This window comes from Sphaerodactylus townsendi, linkage group LG02 (assembly GCF_021028975.2).
Source record: "Sphaerodactylus townsendi isolate TG3544 linkage group LG02, MPM_Stown_v2.3, whole genome shotgun sequence".
NCBI classification, from domain to species: Eukaryota; Metazoa; Chordata; class Lepidosauria; order Squamata; family Sphaerodactylidae; genus Sphaerodactylus; species Sphaerodactylus townsendi.
Genome location: NC_059426.1, coordinates 77,461,734 through 77,482,056, shown reverse-complemented (window position 1 = coordinate 77,482,056; position 20,323 = coordinate 77,461,734). Strand labels below are relative to the sequence as shown.

Here is a 20,323-nt window from a genome sequence, read left to right as displayed (position 1 = left end):
CTTTCAAGTATTTCTGTTGGAACTTATCAGGGATCAGTAACACCTCATACCTTACAACTCTACCTTCACACAGCCAAAAATAAGAGAGAAGGTGCAGCTGTACATTTCTACAACATCTCACTTGGGAAGAGAGGCCTTACATTATAACAGGATGATCAGATTAGCACCTCCCAAGTGTTAAAATTGCAAGGTATAAAGTGAACACTGGTTTCAGGCCATATTTATGCCTCTGAAAAGAAACAACCATTTCTGTGGCAGGAGAACAATAGAATATTATGAATGTTAGTGGAACAAGTTGCTGCTTGTTGGCCTGGTCCAGAGATATACTGTATAAGCAAATCATCCTTCAGACTGGGGACATGCTGACCTCTGGCATTGTGGGGACATGATGCAGGGACAGTAGATGTCTGGTGAATATCCTCTAAATATAGATAGTCACGTTTTAGTCTAATTTTATAGCAGTGGAAATCAAGCCTGTTCCTGATCATCCTAAATAGCCATCTTGCAAAATGTCAATCCTCCTTCAAAGCATCGGTAATGGCACCTCCATGCAGTGTGAAGAATCTGGGATGAAGTTTACTCTGTCTTCTCAATTTTCCATCGAGGCTCAAAACATTACATCTGAGCTTGCAGCTGTGCTAAGCATGGGCAGTGAGGCAGCAACCAAACCTTATTCTGTGCATGTGTGAAAGAGAAGGAAAACCAAGGTATGCCCTTAATTTGACTTAGCTAGGAGTACTTCCCAGGTCTTTCCTGATGTGTGTGTGGTGGTAGGGGGGAGGGCAAAGTGGAATAGAGGCCAAAAAATCTCTCAGCTACTGGTGAGTTAGGGCCTATCACAAAACTGAGGTAGCATGCATTGTGCCATGATGACCATTCCCATCCTAATCTCAGTGGAATATGAAAATAGGTTGGCCTGTAGATCATCTGGCACATTTCCCATTAGCCTGGGGGAGACCCTGGGCACAGCAGAATTTCTTTGCATTTTTAACAAGCATATTGTGAGCCCAGATGAAGGACAGTCTCTCCAGTTCCCTGAGTTCTTGGCTCTGCAACATCTCCTAAAATTGAAGGCATGATAACTGATCCTCCTTGCAGATAACTGCCCTCCTTGCAGAAGCAAACCAGACATTTCAGACACAGAAAACCATTGTGGGGGTTCCATTTCAAGATTGGATTTGTATTTTAAAATCGTACATTTTCAAAAGATGAAAAGATGTGTTTTTAATACCTGAAACTAATTATCAGGTCTTTCAGAATGCCTACATATTAAAACATTCCAAAGGTTCAGTGTAAGCAAGGGACAAATGGTTTTGTCTTCCCTGTTTCATCCTTCAGTATACTCAGGGTACCATTCTATCTAAATTAGTAAGAGTGAGGCAGAAAGGAAGACCCCATTCCCAATTACTGAGATTTCAGGAATAAGTCTTTCTTGCTGGACTACTGTTTATAGGGAATTGGATGAAGGAGGCATCTGCTACAGCTCTCTCATAACTTTTGATTGTTGTCCACTATTAAAATAGTCTTAAAAACTTTTTAAAGGTCCTAAAAACTTTTAAAAATCATACCTCAGGGCATTCCAAGTGATTCAGTGCTCTCGTTTGGACTGAGTTGGGTTCAAAATACAGGTCTGTGCCAGTTTGCCATCTGAATCCTTTTGCTCCTCAGGTATTTCTGGAAATGTAATTTCAGTGCAATTGACCAGGTGAAAGGTAAGTCCTTTTCAGAACTGTTTTATCTGCTTTGAAACTGAAGATTCCATTGAGTTTTGCACAGCTGCCCACTCCAATGTTCTTCCTTTACACCACAGGTGGAACTAAATATTATCTCAACAAATGTGAGTTGTGAATTCCCAAATCTGTGTTTGCTGAGATAATGCAAAAGGTTGGGGGGCAGGGGAGACACACGGACATTTGCAAAAAAAAAAAAAAGGAATCTCTTCTCCCCTGCAAGTACCTTCATGCCACTTCCCTTCCCTAGACCCCTGGTAAGTATGCGATTAAAATGGCTGCCCAGGCACTTGATGGGTACAGCTGATGGGTTGCAGAAAATTTAACAATGCACCCCCATATTAGTGTTATGGGCAAAACATCAGCATGGTAACCATGTTTCCGTTGTAACACATAGTTCTAGCCCAAGTCAGACCCAGCACAATCTGCTCTCAGAATGTCAAGGTCTTAAATAGAAGCTTTCTCTGCTATCTGAGGGCTATTCACATGTTACATTTTACGCAGATTGCACTTGGGCTCCCTCCTTTGTCAGTCAGATATGAGCTTTGAGTTTTCGTAGATGCAGTGCTCAATTTGGATGGGGACCATGATGTGCAGGAAGAAGGAACTTTGGCCTTCTCCCCTGCGCTGTATTTCCAAATTGAGAAGGTACTAAAGGGGGAGGGGTATTTACCTTGCTGGAGACCGCAAGTGCTTGCACATCCACTGATGGGGTGTGCATGGGTTACCTCAGTGGAGGAAACAGAATCTCCAGGGTCACTGTAGGTTGGGAAATTGTGAGCGGGAAGCTGAAGCCACAGTCAGTATCAGAATTGAAATTGAGAAGAATTCCCAACTCACATCTGATTGAAAGACAGTGGGGAATGTGACCCATACAAAATGAAAAGTATAAATTGGCCCTGCTTTACTAGCTGAAGATGCCAGAAATTCAACCTTTGTTCTTGTAAATGCAAAAAAAGATTTATGTTGATCTATGGCCCCTCCAGTTTTGAACTGCCTTCATATTCTCATCAAATGCTAACTCGGATTTGTGATCAAGATATTTCAAACAGCTTCTACTATGATCATTTTGTGCCTCTCTTCCTAAGGTGCAAGAGATTTCTTGTGTGATCAGCTTAGCAGATAAAATGTCAGGAACTAGCACACAGTTTCCTTAAGCTAAACTCAGCAGGACATAGTGCATGCAAGGGGCTAAGCCTCTTCTCGAACACTTGGTGACTCTGCAGGAAATCATCCCTGCTGATGGTATGCTATTGTGTAGCTCCAAGCTTTGGACATTATTCCAACTGCAGTGCATTGTACAGAAAGGAAAACCAATTAAAGGTGTGTGTATAATGTATATGAGGCATGAGTGCCAGGCTGGAAGTTATTTGTGTGGGAAAATCATGTGATTCCCACAGCCCATGCATATATTAGTGCATGATTTGCCTCATATGGCAAGAAGTATGTGTGCCATCAAGTTGCAGATGACGTATGGTGACCCAGTAGGATTTCAGGCCGGAGACATTCAGAGCTGGTTTGCCAAAGCAGTACGTTATTTGACTCATGTGATAACATGGGGAGTTCACACAATACCATTCATGGATTTGACTTCATTGTAAGCAATTCCCCTGAAATAGCATTTTGACTCTATTCCATGATAAGTGTTCAGGACTGAGCTACTTCCTGCATGCAAGTTGACAAAAACGGCCTTCCCCAAGTAGTAGTTCTTGGTGGCAGCACATTTCACAGTTTGGCTCTTCACCATCCAGCATTTGTGTTCTGCCGTTCTTTCGCTTGTGTGGTGGTTATGCTGACATTTGAAGTACATAAGTCATTACATGGGAGAAGAACATTTTCAGTGTTGACACCTGCCCTGGAGATCTCTGCTGGGCTATATTTAAAGAATCCCTGCTGCACAGCCAAGGAAGATAATGAAGTACAAGATTGGCCTAGCTGGCAAATTGGCTTTCCTGCCTTGCTTGCAAATTGGCTTTCCTGCTTTGCTCATCAACCTCACAAGCTGTCATGAAACAGCAGAGCATTCTTAGAAGTAGTATTGAAAAAGATTATTGGGGAATTGAAACAATAATTTCAACATCTTCAGTAAGAAGCATATATCTGGATGTATATAAAGTCTGATAAGGCATTGTACTTCTTTGTCCTTTAATTTACTGAGGCATTCCTATGAGCAGACAGCGTTTCTGTTTGTGCTTGTCTGTAGAAACATAATAGAATTGGAAACTTCTTAGTTAGACCATAGTTACAGTGATGCCAGGTGTAAATCGGGATTTATGCATGGAGGAGTTACCCTGGGTGCAGTTACTCTTAGTTCTTGTATTTTTGTTTGTTTGTTTCTTCACCCAGACCATGCTTTCCTTTTACTCTTCTTCTCTTGCCCGGCTGTGGATGAGTTACAGTTTTGTTCATACAAGGGAACCTGCGGACCCTTCATCCACAGGGAAAAATAAACCACCTGGTGGTTTTGTTTGTTTTTGCTACTATTATTTTGGCCTCAAAGTGCCAACTAGCCCTTGGCAGCAACTAAATCATGAGAGTACCTACTACTTCTCATTGGAAAAAGAGATCTTGCATGATGGCTTCCCACCTTGAAGAGGCTTGTGTTATGAATTTGCCCAGATTGTGGGAGTTTGGGGAAAGTACTAGCTGTGCCAACATTTCTGAGCTGCTTTTTTGATGGCATATTACTTTTAAGTATCTCACAGGAAATAAGCATCTCTATGCAAGACAGAAGATGGAAAAGCTCTATTTTCTCTGTTTAAACAAGACCAGGAACAGATTTTGGTACAGACCTTGAATGGTTAATACCAAAATTTAGAATAAAGCTGAAGAAAAACACCAAAAATTAGTGTCAAAATACAATCTCTGATCATTTGTGAAGAGTTTAAAGACCGGATAAAGATTTGTTTTACAAGATCCGAGAAATTAAAGGAAAATTTAAAGAATGGCTAGGCATGCAGAAAGATCAACACGGAAATACATTAACTGAACACAACAAAATAAAGAAAAAACGGGAACAATACCTTGAAGAACTATAGAGAAAAGGGGAAAGGGTGACATTCCTTCAAAGAAAAATCTTTTGAAGAATCTACAATTTTAGAAAATTAAGTGAAAGCTGCACTGAGTGAAAGCAATTGGGAGAAACAAATCACCAGAAGTCGATATCAGTAAAGCTATTCCAAGCCACAGAAATGGAGTATCAAAATCTTAACAAGAATATATCAACAAATATGGAAATCAAAACAATGGTCCACTGACTGGAACAATCAATTTACATTCCAATTCTGGAAAAAGGAGATGTCAAAGACTGCAGTTACTATTGAATAATTGCATTGATTTCTTATGCAACTACAGTTATGCTCACAATTTTGTAACAAAGACTGCTACCACATATGCAACAAGAAATGTTCAGGGTGGATTCAGAAAAGTAAAAGTCACTAGGGGACACATTACAAATTTATGTTGGCTACTGCATTTCAGAGGAAAATCAACTTGTGATTTATAGATTACAGAAGAGTTTTTGACTGTGAATCCTGATTGGTTGGTTTTAAATTGTTCGTTTTAAACAAACTACTGGTAGGGCAAAATATGGAGAAATAGAATGATTTTCAACAGGCAACAGAAGAAGACAAGGATGTATTTCATTTCCCTATATGTTCAGTCTACTTGCAGATCATAAGGAAAGATGGAATAGATTTAGAGAAAGTAGAGTAAAAATTGGTGAAAGGAGCTTTAACAATCTGCAGATGTAAAGGTGTAACTGTGGAAAATGGAGCCTGGGATGGACTCCAAGTTTTCTGCCCCATGTGCCCCCGTGCCGCCACCCTGCGCTCAGCCCCTTGTGCCCCACTTACCTGACCAGTGTTTTGCTGGAAGGGGAGGAGATTTGCTCTTTTTTTGAGCCAGTCCCTACCCCACCTCCTTATAGCTACATTAGGACAGGGACAGTCTCCACCCTACCCCCTTATACCTACACTGGGGCTGGGCTGGGCAAGGACACCCAGCAGCAGCTTCTGTGGGGCCTGATCGAATGAAGCTGGCCCAGCAGGGGCCTCTACCGAGCCTGGAAGGGGGTGAGGGGGGAAAGGGGATGGGTCTGGGGGGAGATTTTCCACTCCCCACGTGATTCCACTGGCGGTTGCCCGGTGCACCGGTCCCTACCCCCTTATAGCTATGCATCTGTGCAGATGATTACTGGCAGAAAATAGTGAAAACTTGAAATGACAACTGCTAAAGGTTAAAGTAGAAAGAGCCGAAGAAGGATTACAGCTGAACATCAAGAAGACAAAAGTAATGACTACTGGGGAATTACAATACTTTAAGGCTGACAATGAAGAAATTGAAATTGTTCTTCTGTTCCTTGGCTCTATTATCAACCAAAAGAACCAAGAAATCAGAAGGAGGCTGAGTCTGGAAAGGGCAGCCATGAAAGAACCAGAACAGATTCTTAAATGGAATGATGTGTCACTGACAACCAATATCAAGCTAATTCATGCCATTAGAATTCCCATTGCTATGGATGGGTGTGAAAGTTGGACAGTGAAGAAAGCTGACAGGAAGAAGTTGATTCATTTGAAATGTGGTAGTGAAGAATTTTATGGATACTGTGGACCACCAAAAATACAAATAAGTGGGATTTAAATCAAATCAGTCACGCCTGAGCTCTGCCTATAAGCTAAAATCACCAAACTGAGGCTTTCATACTTCGGCCACATTATCAAAAAAGAAGACTCACTGGAAAATAAATGCTAGGAAAAGTTGGAGGCAGCTGGAAAAGAAAAAAGACCCAACCTGAGATGGATTGTTTCAATAAAGAAACCACAGCTCTTAGTTTACAAGACCTAAGGCTAGCTGTTAACAGTCCAATGTTTTGGGGGTCATTAATTTATAGGATCGCCGTAAGTCAGAAGTAACTTGACCATACTTTACACGTGTATATGCAGGGCAAAGGATAGGGCATGGCAACAGCACAAAAATAATTTGGCACGTTCAGCATACATTCAGAGTCACTATAAGCAACATTGCTTCCACATCCTTGGATGCTGGTGGAGCAAAAGAGGATTACAATTTCAATCAACTCCTATCTTATCTCATGTTCTGTTATAAAGCAGTGCTTCCTGTTTCAAGGGAACTTCAAATATTCAGTAGTGTTTGCAAAAGTGGAGGTGCAGTTCTCAGAAATGTATTCTCTTGTTAAAATGTGGCACTTGTTTTAAACAAATGATGAAAGATCAGTGCAAGATGCAGAACTACTGAAATCCCAGATGCAAGAGTCGAATGAAGAACAAGGACAGGGATGTGAAACCTGCAGATAGGAACTGGCATTGTAGCTTTAGCTTTGATGCCAAATGAATAACTCCATCTTTGATGCCAGATGAACAACTGCATGAGAAACAGGGAGAGTGGTGTAAACATTGAATAAATAAATAAGTAGGGCATCAGATACAATCCCATCAACTGCAGAAGGGGGACACTGAATTGTTGCAGAACATGTGCAGTTTCCCTTGGTTTCACTGAAGGCCAGGCTTCCTTTGCATTGCTGCAGAAGAAGCGTCTGATAAAAGGAAGTTTGACTCTCAAAAACCTCTATCCCAAAAATCTTGTTGGTCTCTGAGGTGATACTGGACTCAAATCCAGTCACGGAGCTTGAGTAAGTATAAAAGATTTCTGAAGCCACCAAAAAGAGTAAGTGGAGCCAGCATTAGAAAATACAGATTCCTAAAGTGAAAGGAGCAGCAGTGGCGTAGGTGGTTAAGAGGTCGTGTATCTAATCTGGAGGAACCGGGTTTGATTCCCAGCTCTGCCATTTGAGTTGTGGAGGCTTATCTGGGGAATTCAGATTAGCCTGTACACTCCCACACACACCAGCTGGGTGACCTTGGGCTAGTCACAGCTTTTTGGAGCTCTCCCAGCCCCACCCACCTCACAGGGTGTTTGTTGTGAGGGGGGAAGGACAAGGAGATTGTAAGCCCCTTTGAGTCTCCTGCAGGAGAGAAAGGGGGGATATAAATCCAAACTCCTTTCTGAAATAGGAGGCATGACCATTCCAAAGCCACTCTTTTACCATTACTATCTGCCTTCTCCATTAAACCAAAGAAAGTTTGCAAATAAGAAATGCATGTTGATGCCATGACCTGACAGGCTGTATGCAATGGATGCTCATTGTATATACGATTCTATGCTGGCTGCATGAACTCAAGGCCCTCCTTGCAACCAGGTTCCAACACAAAAGCACTGTGTGGTGGATTTCCCTTGGCTCCTTGGAATACCAAATATTTTTTTAAAAATAAAGTAGACTCTGCCAGAGTCACTAAGCAGCAACACAAGGATAAAATGGTCTTATACAGCATTCCCCAAAGAGATGTGGAGTTTGGTGGATCTCCAGAGGAAACCCCCAACGTACAGGGCAACACCTCTACACCTGTGCTCCCTAAACTTGTCATATACAGGGAAAGCTAAGGAGAGTATCCTCAATCAGAGCTGATGATTTTAAGCAACACAGGGGAAACAATACATTAATTTCAGGGCATGTGAGCAGTTTGCCCAACTGTGGAGCTGTGGAGACTTATCTGGTGAACTCTGATTAGTTTGAACATTCCAACACAGCTGGGTGACCTTGGGTGTGTCACAGCTTTTCGGAGCTCTCTCAGCTCCACCCACCTCACAGGGTGACTGTTGTGAGGGGGGAAGAGAAAGGAGATTGTAATCCCCTTTGAGTCTCCTCACAGGAGAGAAAGGGGGGATATAAATCCAAACTCCTCTTCTTCTTTTAAATGCAAATGCATATATTGTAGCATCTATCTTCACCCACACAGGGAAAAAGACAAAAACATGCAATAACATAGTAAGAAATAAAACTTTAATAAACTATACAAAGAAATTAATTTGTCTGACTCCTTGCCCTGTACAATACACTCTGTTCTAAATCCACAGTCCATTTCTACATTCAGCGTTAGCAAAAGATGTGCAAAATTTTGCGGAAGAAGTTCCTAAACTCAGTGTTGAAGACAGTGTAGATGATAGGGTTGAGAGCGCTGTTGACATAGCCCAGCCACGTGACAACACTGGTGACTTCGCCAGGGATGAGGCAAGTCCGACAAAGAGCTCTGGTAATGTGAACCACAAAGAAAGGAGTCCAGCAGAAAAGAAAAACACCTGGGAAAGAGAGAAGGAGAGAAAATTGATCTCTGGCTCGATCAGCAGTTCCTGCTGAAACAAGCAATTCACTTAATTTCTTTGGGTATCAACTCTGTGGATGCAAAAAACCTTCAAGTGCTGGAGAAGGTAATTTTTTCAGGAATAAACCAGAGGATTCCAGAACGGTTTACTGTTTCCCACCACTTGAAATTGCAAGGTCCAGCTTCCTAGCTGAATCCTTCTCATGCTTACAAGAATTATAGCAGTACAATATGGACATTTCCTGCATGTTTCCTGTCCCTGGGGTTTGTTATTTGCAGTTGGGGAAGGGGTGTTACTGGGCATGCAACACAGAACACTGCAGGATTCCATGTACTCAGTACCATGTAAACAAGACCACTTTTCTGTTATTTTAATTTTTACTAATGATTTAAAAAAATAAACAAGATCAGTGTTCCCATATGTATAACTAGCACATCAAGGAGTTATGGCCTAGAAGTATGCAGTGGAGGTACGCTAACATTGTACATGAAACCCCCTATGGAAAAGGAGTGTTTTGTTTGTTTTTGGCATCATCTATGTCAAACTGGGAGTGTCTGAACCAGCTCTAACACATTCCTTTCGTATGTACTCTCAGGTGCATCTGGAATAAATTTCAAGCATGGGGTGCATAGTTCATGAAAATAAATATGTAGTCACATTCAGATTTTCATACCTTTAAAACTGTAAACATAATATGGATCAAGACTCTCGTAGATGCTTTCAGATATGCCTTTAAATACAAGCTTTAAATACAGTCTCTTTATAGTTTTGGTAGGACAGGAGAACTCTCATAAGCAGGTCTACTCAGATTCCTACTGAGGTCTACTGAATGGGACTTACTCCCAGAAAAATATTTACTAGGATGGTACTCTTCTTTTTCTTTTTTTGTTGCCATCAAGTCACATCTGACTTGTGGTGACCCCGGTGCGCATTTCAAGGCAAAGAGACATTCACAGAGGTGGTTTGCCATTGCCTGCCTCTGCATTACAACTCTGATATTTCTAGGAGAGCTTCCATCCAAATACTTGCCGGGACTGACCCTGCTTAGCTTCTGAGATTTGACAAATTCAGGCTAGCTTGAGCTATTCAGGTGAGGTCAGGATGGTACTCCAGGGTATTCAAAATGTCTTCTCTGATGCACAGCAGGATAATATGGATCTTCTTCAGACAGTACCGTGTCTTTGGTCACAAGCTGATTTATAGTATACAGAATTTCTTCACGTAAGCTAAAAGGTCAATAGTCTTAAGACAGCAATTGTCTACGGCAAGTGGAGTCTGCCTGGACTTTAGAGCAAAGGTTATTTATTGGTGAATAACTTTAAGAGGCAACTATGTCTAGAAGTGTCACTGCAATCCTCTGTGGCCTAGAGGGGAACAGAGGAGAGAATCACAAGAGCAGCCATTTGCACAGGACTATATTTAAACAGGGTACTGAAAGAAGCCTCAGAAAGGTGGAGATCTAGGAGTTCCTGCACCTGTGTTTGGTGGGAATGGCACCTGGAATAATTTTGTAGAGCCACTTAGAAAAGATGAATATTGGGAGGGGCACATGTCTAGCACACACACTGGCAATCACACTGCCCTTTTGAAGGCCAAGCTCTTTAACAGTAGACATTCAAGCACAAACTCCAGTGTGGTCAGATTACCACACGCAGTTTATTCTATCATAAAACTACAGTAGAGGAAGAAGCTATAACCTGCTAAAAAGGGAACTCAGGTGTTCACCAGTTTTGGCACTTCAGCGCTGCCCTTTCCCCGTCTGAAAGAGTCATGAGTTTTAACCAGCCCCTGCATTTTAGTCTGAGTGCTCTTCAGCAGACAAGTACTCTTTACTGCTCAACAGGAATGCATCTGGTAAAGCCTTAGAAAGGCTGTGAGTTTAGTCCTCACGATTAGCAGAAAAGCCTCCAAAGAAGCAAATTATGATGAAGGAAGAAGGGGGGGAAAGCCCTCAAGCCATTAAATGCAGGAGAGAAAGAGATTTTAAGGCCTCAGGGGTCCATTATATGAGCATTTAGTTTGACCTGAATAAAGCTGGTCACAGAACAAGATGCTGTCACTCCTGTACTAAAAAAAGGCTTCAAGCAGAAATTTCAGGGGTTTTTTGAGGGGCAATTATGGGACCTCTTGCCACTTCTAACCCTTGTTTACCTTTCTGCTGCCTAACTGTGAGTCTGCTGAAAAGAGGTATCAATTTGCCCATCAAAGGCACATAGTCCCATTAAAATAAGGTGCAAGAAGGGGGGATATAATGGAACAGATGGGTTTAGATTCTTAGAAATTAACACATGTACATAACTGGTTGTGGTGGGTTTTCCGGGCTGTGTAGCTGTTACACACTGTTACAGACTTCCCTCTGTGATACACCTCTGAAGATGCCAGCCACAGATGCAGGCGAAAAGTTAGGAACAAGATCCACCAGACCACAGCCACACAGCCCGGAAAACCCACCACAACCAGTTGAATCCGACTGTGAAAGCTTTCGACAATAAGTGTATCTAAGTTTATTATTTGATAGGAGAGTTAACGTTAAGAGAGTTAAGGAAGTAAAGTCAAAAGTTATAGGTTATAAACTAAGATAGAACAAGAACAGTATTGTTTAAACTAGGACAAGTTATACTATAAGGTGTTCAATTAAGCTAAGAAGATTTAATCTGCCTGAGATCTTTATACCACTATTGTAAAAGTCATGACTTGCAATTTGTCTTTAAAAGTATTATTGATCAGGAGAGGGGCTCCAAGGCTGCTATGAATTTTGCAAAGTATTCTGCCTGCAACTTCTGGTGCGGTCAGCTGGAGACAACACACACCTACCCTTCTCTTGATAAAATATCAACAGTGCTATGTCTATGGAATTGCTGTACATTATATTATGACATTGAATGGGGCACACTGTCTCTGAAGGTATCTTGACTGAAAGAAACCTTAGGTTAATTTACATACAGAAGGCTGGCTTATGGTGTTACTTCCTTATCTAAGGCCCCTTCCGCACACTCAAAATAATGCGTTTTCAAACCACTTTCACAACTGTTTGCAAGTGGATTTTGCCATTCCGCACAGCTTCAAAGAGCACTGAAAGCAGTTTGAAAGTGCATTATTCTGCATGTGCGGAATGAGCCTAAGACTTATCTTTAACTCTCTTACTTAGCATTTAACAAATAATACTTAAAATTAAATATCCATATTAATTTATAATAATTTAAATCTATTCTGTTCCACCAGATAGACTACACTACTGGATAGCTAGGTCCCTTTTTGACAATGTAACTGCCATATGGAGACACCTGAAACTGCCCTTGTGTGGTGGCCCCTGTACCATATATTCTGGTGATATCCAGTCCACATTGTGAGCAAGTACCCAAGAAATGGCACACTGTATGTTACAGATACCACATGAAGGAAAGTTTAAAAAGGTCTCTGTGCGGCAGCCTTTCTGCCAGAAACAGCCCTTAGATATGAACCTGGAGATGTTGTTCCTTACTCTGCCATGTATAAAACAGGAGTGACTTATCTCATAAAGCTAGTGAAAGGGTGATAAAGACTACTTACAAAAATGAATGTAAAGCCAGTCTATTTATCAGTGACTTTGGCCTCTGGATCAGTTTAAAGACTAATGAAATTGGATTGCAGCATAAGCTTTCATGGACTAGAGCCCACTTCTTCAGGTGCTATGGGTATGATTGAGCAAAAGATCTTTAGCTTGTCTGGTACATCTCTTTGGTAGCACTGTGCCATGCGGGGATACAATCTTTAGCGCCTGTCTTTTATAAGAGAAGAGTGTTCTGAAATGTGAAGGGGGAGTCTGGAGAAATCCCACAAAGATGAATCATGTCAGAAATTAGGCATGACAGCAACAGCTAAAAAAGCTGCCTGCAGAAAGATTCCGGCTGCTTTTTAGTCAAATTATCCTCAAAGCAAAAAAAGAAATGAAAAAGCAATATACCAGTTGGTTGTGGTGAGTTTTCCAGGCTGTGTGGTTGTGGTCTGGTAGATCTTGTTCCTAATGTTTCGCCTGCATCTGTGGCTGGCATCTTCAGAGGTGTGTCACAGTGTGTAACAGACTTCCCTTTGTGATACACCTCTGAAGATGCCAGCCACAGATGCAGGCGAAACATTAGGAACAAGATCTACCAGACCATGGCCACACAGCCCAGAAAACCAACCATGACCAGTTGAATCCGGCTGTGAAAGCCTTCGACAATGCAATATACCAGCTTCCTCTGCATAGTGACTCTGGTATTCCTTGGTGGTCTCCCATCCAAGTACTAACCAAGGGCCACCTGCTTAGCTTCTAAGATCTAATGAGATCAAGGTAGCCTGGGTCATCAAGGTCTAAGGCAGCAATTCCCAACCAGGGTTCTGTGGTACCCTGTGGTGCCGTGAGCATGTCCCGGGGGTACCACGGCAACGCTACCAGCCCCCCTCATTTTTGCAGTCTCCTACCAGCACCAGCAAGGACATGGAGCTGGCCCAGGGGGCAGGGCCTGCCGCAAGGTCAGCAACCACTCCCCCCGCAAGAGCTTCCCTTTACCCTGGGAGGGGAAGGTGGAGGGGATGGCAGGGGTTGTGAGATATGAAGAGTGAGATCTAGGGTACCGTGATGTCGAAAAAGTTGGGAAACACTCGTCTAAGGAAAGCAATGGCAAAACATCACTATTAGTCTCCTGCCTTGAAACCCCTACTGCATTGCCATAAATCAGCTGTGACCTGATGGCACTTCACACACATACCAGGTGGATAGGCAGGCTATGTTTTCCCTGGGCCTCCAGTCATTTCTCATTCCCTCATACAAAGTGTGATTCAGACACAAGCAGCAGAGGCTTGTGGTCTGGGCTCTAGTTCTTAGAATTATGAAAAGACCTTCAAATGTTTATTCTTCCTTTCAGAGTCAGAATGCCTAAGCCAAAGAAGCAGCAGTTCAGGAGCTGGGAGAGCTTAGCATGGGCAAATCACTCTGTCTCAGCTTCTTCACCTTGGAAACGGGGCACACGGAGCTTAACCTACAGGGCAGAGACACATATTGGGAAGCACCTTGCCAGATGGAGGATGCAGTTCAGAGCACCATTCTTGTGGGAAGTCAGAACTTTAGCAAGTGAAGTTGTAACAAAATTAAAGAATGCTTTTGTACACTTCCATAAAAGCACTGGGCCCTACACTTGAGCATGTGAAAAACTAAGCTGCGGCTTGGCTAAGTGAAAATATTAATCAGTAAACTGAGTAAACTCTCTGCTTCTCATAGCAGTGATGAAATCTCGTATGGATTATATACAACTACAACCATGTGTATTTACAAAACATCTGGGAAAACTGTAGAAGCAGGGAGTGTCTTTATTCATCTCAGGGAAAGTGAGTAACTAGAGTTGCCCAAAGCATCCCATCAGTATGACTAAGAACTCGAGAAACAGTACTGCCACCTACTCAGAGGTTCCATGCCTTTTAAAGTTATTATTTGCTGTTGATTGTAAGACTTATGTCTTGGGTTCCGTGACTCTGACAGTTCCAAGATAAGGAGAAATACAAAAGTTGCTACTTTTCTCAACACAGAGCTGCAGTGGGGAGCTTCGCATGGTCAATTTCCATACAACACTTAGAGGTACAGAATCTCTCTCTGGGGAAAAAAGCTGGCAGCCAAAACATGTGGAAGAGCGTCTACAACATGAAGAGAGCCACCAAGGGGACTGAACCTTCCCTGGCTGCTCTGATCAAGTTCAAATACCGGTAAGCTATCCATCAGAACTCCAAAGAGAGGAGCATCATAAGACAAAGAACAGCAACAAATACACGCAGAGTTGAGACACGATGTGCTTAGTGTTTCAACCTGCTTCTGCCCAAACCTGTAGCTTATTTCTTTTAACCCCAGCTCCTAAGTCCTTTTGAAACCAGCCTGGTGATTCCCAATCCTGTTCACCACCAAATATTGCTCACTTACCAACCACAACTGGCAGCACTTTCATAGCTTTCCTTTCCCTGCCATTGATTTTGGCTCGTTTCCTTTTGAGTCCTACAGGTGGTGGAAATCTGAGGTGTGGGTAGGACACAGTCTTAATGCTACTGTTCACATAATCCCTGCGAAAAGCACACTCGGAGTGAGCACACAGGTTATGTTCCTCCAACTTGACCTCAGTCTGGTTCCTCTCAATGACAGGAGGTGGATAATACAGCTTCCTGTTGCCCAAGTAAATGCTGCTCTTTAGCTTGGCCTTTCGGGCCTCTTCCCAGCGCCGGAGTCCCTGGAACATGGCACAGTAGAGAACCAGCATGACAGGGCAAGGAATGAAGAAGGAACAAATGGAGGAATACACAACATAGTTGTCATCTTCCAACTGACACAAAGTTGGGTTCCGATCAGGAACATTGTTGAGACCAAAAATGACTGGAGAAGCCACAGCAAAGGCAAAGATCCAGGTGGTGGAGATCAGGATCAGTTGCCTCAGGTCAATTTGCCGCCGGTTGTAGTTCAATGGAATGGAGACAGCAATGAACCTGGGTGAGAGAGAACAGGGTCAAGTGGGGGAGCTTTTTGTGGGTTCAGCGGATGATGCTAACCTGGAGCCTTTCAAATGCTCTGCAACACCAGCATGCAAATTGGTTGTCACAGATGTTAACACCACACAAAAGTTCCATATTTCCTCACAACACCTCAAACACAATTGCTTTTTAATAGTGTCAGTTCATACACTCTGCTGCCAAATCTCAAATATACTGTGCTGAACCCCACCAAAAAAATCTGTGCAGGCAAATAGGCAAAATTTTACTGGCTCCCCTTCTGATGACAGTCTTCCAACTCTCTCCACAAGCAGCTCCCTTATCCCTCAGCAGAAGCATTTGGGGAGCATTTCTGGCTGCAGTGGGAGAGGGAAGGCAGTAAAGTCAAATTTTAGGCAGGCTATGACCTGGTAGATATATCAAGCATGCGTGCGCGCGTGCACGTGTGTGTATGTGTATATACATACATACATACATACAGAGAGAGAGAGAGAGAGAGAGAGAGAGAGAGAGCGCAAAGCCACACAGGGCAGTGAATGATGAAGACAGTAATGCAAAATGGCTGAAACACTTGGAACTTCTTGAAGATTTAAAGATATCAGTTGGTTCTGGACTAAAATACTAGAACATCAACTTGTAAATCTTGATTGTGCAGACATGCCCTGGGAACTGCAGGGAAGGGAATTTTTATATGGAAGCACATTCAGCCAAGCAATACCCTGCTCGTGGCCTGAACTGTTACCATCAAGGAACAGTTTAATCATCTCTGTGTGAACTAAGTCACGCAGGTGGGGATCTGCAAGAAAACTGCAAGAGCAGCTTAATTCTTTTCCTCCTGTCCCCCTAGTTTCTCATTTTCTCCCTCTTGCCAATCCTTTTCTTAGTCCCTCTTTTCTCTCTGCCTGTCACTTTCTTGTGCCGCACCCCCCCCCCCCATCACACTGTCTTTCTCTGCCTCCCCACCTCCTTACTCTTTCTCTTGGTGCCTCCAGCCCAATACTCTCTCTCTTTCTGCCCTGCGCCACCCACTCTCACTTCCTGTTCCTTCTCATTCTCCAAACCTCCCACCTGCTCCCTCTCCCCCACAGTACAAGTGGCTCTCATGGAATCACAAGAGATCTCCCAGCTACTGAGATCAGTTCCCTTTATGGTTGCCAACGCGAGGTTGGGAAATTCCTGGAGATTTGGTGATAGAGCCTTGGGAGGTTTGAGGAGGGAAGCAACCTCAGAAGGGCAAAATGCCATAAAGTCCTCATTCCAAAGCAGCCATTTTCTCCAGAGGAGCAGAATTCTGTTGCAATTGTTGGTGATCTCCAGCTCACACCAGGAGGTTGGTAGCCCTACGGCTCTCCAGATGTTCATGGACTACAAATCCCATCAGCCCCTGCCAGCATGTAGAGACATTCTAAGACGGTGTGACCACCAAATCCATGATGCTGTATTGATGTCGTAATGTAACGCATAATGAAAATAATAGAATTTATGTTCATTAAATTGCTAATTATACTATAATATTTTTTTAGCCTAGTACCTGGTCTTTTTTACCTTTTGTATCAATGTCAAACGTCAAAACACCTACTTCAGTATTCTCATGCTATTTTACGAATGCGCTCGTTCACTAGTATTACGTTGTGCCATTACATTTATCCTGGTTTATCCTTCAGATCTCCCCACAAGGATCAGTGACCTGCTCACAGTAATTCAGCAAGTTTCATGGAGTGTGCATGTGAACCTGTCCTTGTGACAGCCCTATCCTCTGCAACAAATGAACCCATAAATACAAATCTTTGTATAGGCCACTGCAACATGACATACTTGGGTTTGAGTCAGAGGCATGAGGGAGAGACAGTCAGGATGACAGGGGCGGGGAGGATCAATCTTACTGTCACGGCACTGAATTTAAAAAGAATCTAGTGAAATTGGAAAATCTGAACGTTGTCAAGGTTGAGTGAGGAGTGCTTACCGATCTACGCTGATTGCACAGAGATTGAAAATGGAGGCTGTGCACAGCATCACATCCATTGTCATCAAGGCATCACACAGGACTGTGCTCATTGACCACACACCTCCCTGGAACTGGAGACAAAAAACAGAAGAGCTACCATGAGTCTCTTTGTGCAGGACCAATCACTAAGTGCTTCCTCTCCACCCCCTGTTTCATAGACAGATGGTAAGGTCCTCAACAGTGCCTGGCTCTATCAAGAGGGCAGGATTTTCAAGCTGCAGCCCAGGCATCGGTCATGCAGTTTTAAAACTACTAATCAAGTAGCCACAGAGTCTCCTGCTTGTTTCTTCTCCGGTTCCTTCATTTGCCTCCTTACCTGCCTGCTCTCCCTCAACCAGGGCCCAGAGTAACTACAGCTAGGGATGGGTGGATAACAGGACTGTGGAAAAAAGAGATGCTTGGAACTGATTTCCAGGTTGTTGACTGGTAATATTAGCCACTAGGTGGGAAGTATGAGCCACTGTAGGCTTCTATTGCTTTGAGTAATAACGGAGAACACACAGAGAAAAGTGAAGGAGGCCATCAATACTCCCAGGAGCAGAAATAGTCTCATGCCCCCTCCACGCAACTGTAGATTCACAAAACCTTCCCTGTAACCAAGCAACCAATGGTTAGCTTCTAAGCATCAGTTCTGGATGAGTTAAAAGCATCCCAAATCTTCCTTTGTCACCTGAATGTGTATTAATAGAAAATCTCAGACATGCTTGCAAAATCTGGGATTGTCCTACAAAGAAAATACCTCACAAAACCCTGGGCTAATGTCCAGTAATCCTCACCCTACTGTTGCTATAAACCTCCACTGAGATGACGTCCACACAAGTGGTTTATTCACACCTTCTAGACTAGCGCTTCATTATCCCTTAACTTTCAGTCTGCCTTTAGGGTCAGACCAGGGAAAGGTTACCATGCCTTGGAGTGCATGATGAGAAAATCAGGTTCCGCACAATTTCGTTACACGCTTCACATTGGCTCCCCAATTTCCTAAGGATTAGTAGGGAATACAAGAGAATTCACATCCACTAATTGTGCAAGTACATGATTTCTTTTCCTTTGACCCTTCCCTTATATTTGAAATTCCTTACAATACCTAGCCACAGGCATGCTTTTATGTTCATCAGACTGAATGTCCTATTGACAGTGGAAACAAAAGGACAATTTGTTAAAATATTATTCTCATAATTTTTTTGTGATTGTGTATGTGGTGTATTAGAGACTGTATACTTTCTTTTGCATTTTTGTGATGAATAGTCTGCCCTGGAGTTTTCTAGATTTTTCTTATATCAGCTCTCTGTTGAGCCCTGGGTGGTATCGTAATTATTATCAATTCTTGATCCACCAATAACCCAATCTGTTGCAAAATATCTGACAACAGTGATCCTCCTAAAACATTGTTAACATAAGTATTATTTTGTTGATTTTATGAGAAGTTGTATATGTTTGCTGTTATATTTTGTTTGTTTTTAATTAAACTTTATTGAATACAAAATTAAAAAACCCGTTATACATATACTGATACACACAATTACACATTTTTGTTCTTCAGTAACATGATCTCCCAGCTATTATCTCAAAAAAGCTGGTTAAGTAAATAGCTGAAAACCACTAAGAAATTATTACCAGTGAGAAAGTGAAATCAATTCCTAACTCTCTTCATAAACAAAAACAAAAAAACAAAAATCTCATGAAATACAGAGAAAAAGAAACACAAAAATACTTTCAAACTATTTCGTACTATACTATTTAACTTACAAGTTCAAACTGTACAAAATACTATTTCAAATATTATTATACACATTACATTATTTTGTAACGTAAATTTTATGAGACGTGTATTTCATTGATTTGGTACCGGCATCTTTTTTTCCTTTTGTTCTGTTATATTATATTGGCTTGTCTGTTTGATCTATTGTGATGTATTGGTTTTGTGTATTGGCTTTATGTATTGGTTTTATTGGTTTTATGCTCAATACCTTTGATCATGCAAGCTTAATAATAAAAAGAAGGGATTTCTGCCAAATTAATACAGCTAATGAATCTCAGATGTGTGTTTTCATATATGATTTTTGCTGATTTCATTATGTAAATTAAACTATTTTTTCCAAAGACAGAATTTTTTCTTTGTACGTACTAACAAAATAAAAGAGATCTCCCTGTACTTATTAAAGGAGATGTAATTCAATAACTTCTGGTGAAGTCTGCACTAGTTGGTGCATGTGATCTGTAGAATCAAGTCCCACCAAAACACGACAATAAAATGACTTTCCCTACATTTCGAAGGAAAACTTAAAGTTGAATCACAGCCCTAGTTACAAAGAAGTGATCTGAGGGGAGAAAGTTTTGTGTGTGTGTGTGTGTGTGTGTGTGTGTGTGTGTGTGTGTGTGTGTGTGTTTTGTATTCAGACAATGGGCCAAAAGGAAACAAAAATGTCAGGTTTGTGAGGGAACCAATGTGCTTTACTTGCAAAGCTTTCCTCTTCCTTTTCGAGCCTTTCAGTGTTTTCTTCCTTTACTGACAGGAAGAGAATCATCTACACTTTGGCAAAATGAAATGGATGCATGTCAGCACAAAATTTATACTGAACATTATTAGAAAATTACTCAACAAAGGCTAGACTCTCTCCCAAGACATATAAAACAGGAATTAATTTGGCTAATGTCTGATTAGTTTGGAACAACACAGTGGGGCTACATTAATTCTATAATTGGTTCTCCTGATAGAGATTTTGAAGCTTTGATCTTACCTTTATACTCATTTTATTTCTGATTTATATATTCTATCTTTCAAAACATTAATAGGTCATTTTGCTCCATTATTACTGTCTGAAAAAACCCACTTTCCAAGTACATTATTACTGTCTGAAAAAACCCACTTTCCAAGTACAGTTTTATCATACAAAAACTCTGCACTCCTTAGTGCAACCTC

At 41.9% G+C, this 20,323-nt stretch overlaps 1 protein-coding gene across 1 annotated transcript in view; it reads right to left on the bottom strand.

Annotated features, from left to right (window-relative positions):
* Window positions 1-8,572: 8,572 nt before the first annotated feature.
* DRD4 (dopamine receptor D4) overlaps window positions 8,573-20,323 on the bottom strand; it is a 42,302-nt gene continuing 30,551 nt past the window's right edge. The window contains exons 2-4 of the mRNA XM_048486392.1: window positions 17,359-17,471; window positions 14,839-15,392; window positions 8,573-8,885 (exon numbers count right to left, since the gene is read on the bottom strand). Of these exons, the coding sequence (XP_048342349.1) occupies window positions 8,683-8,885; window positions 14,839-15,392; window positions 17,359-17,471 (870 nt within the window). The 3' untranslated portion in view covers window positions 8,573-8,682. The remainder of the gene's footprint in view (window positions 8,886-14,838; window positions 15,393-17,358; window positions 17,472-20,323) is intronic.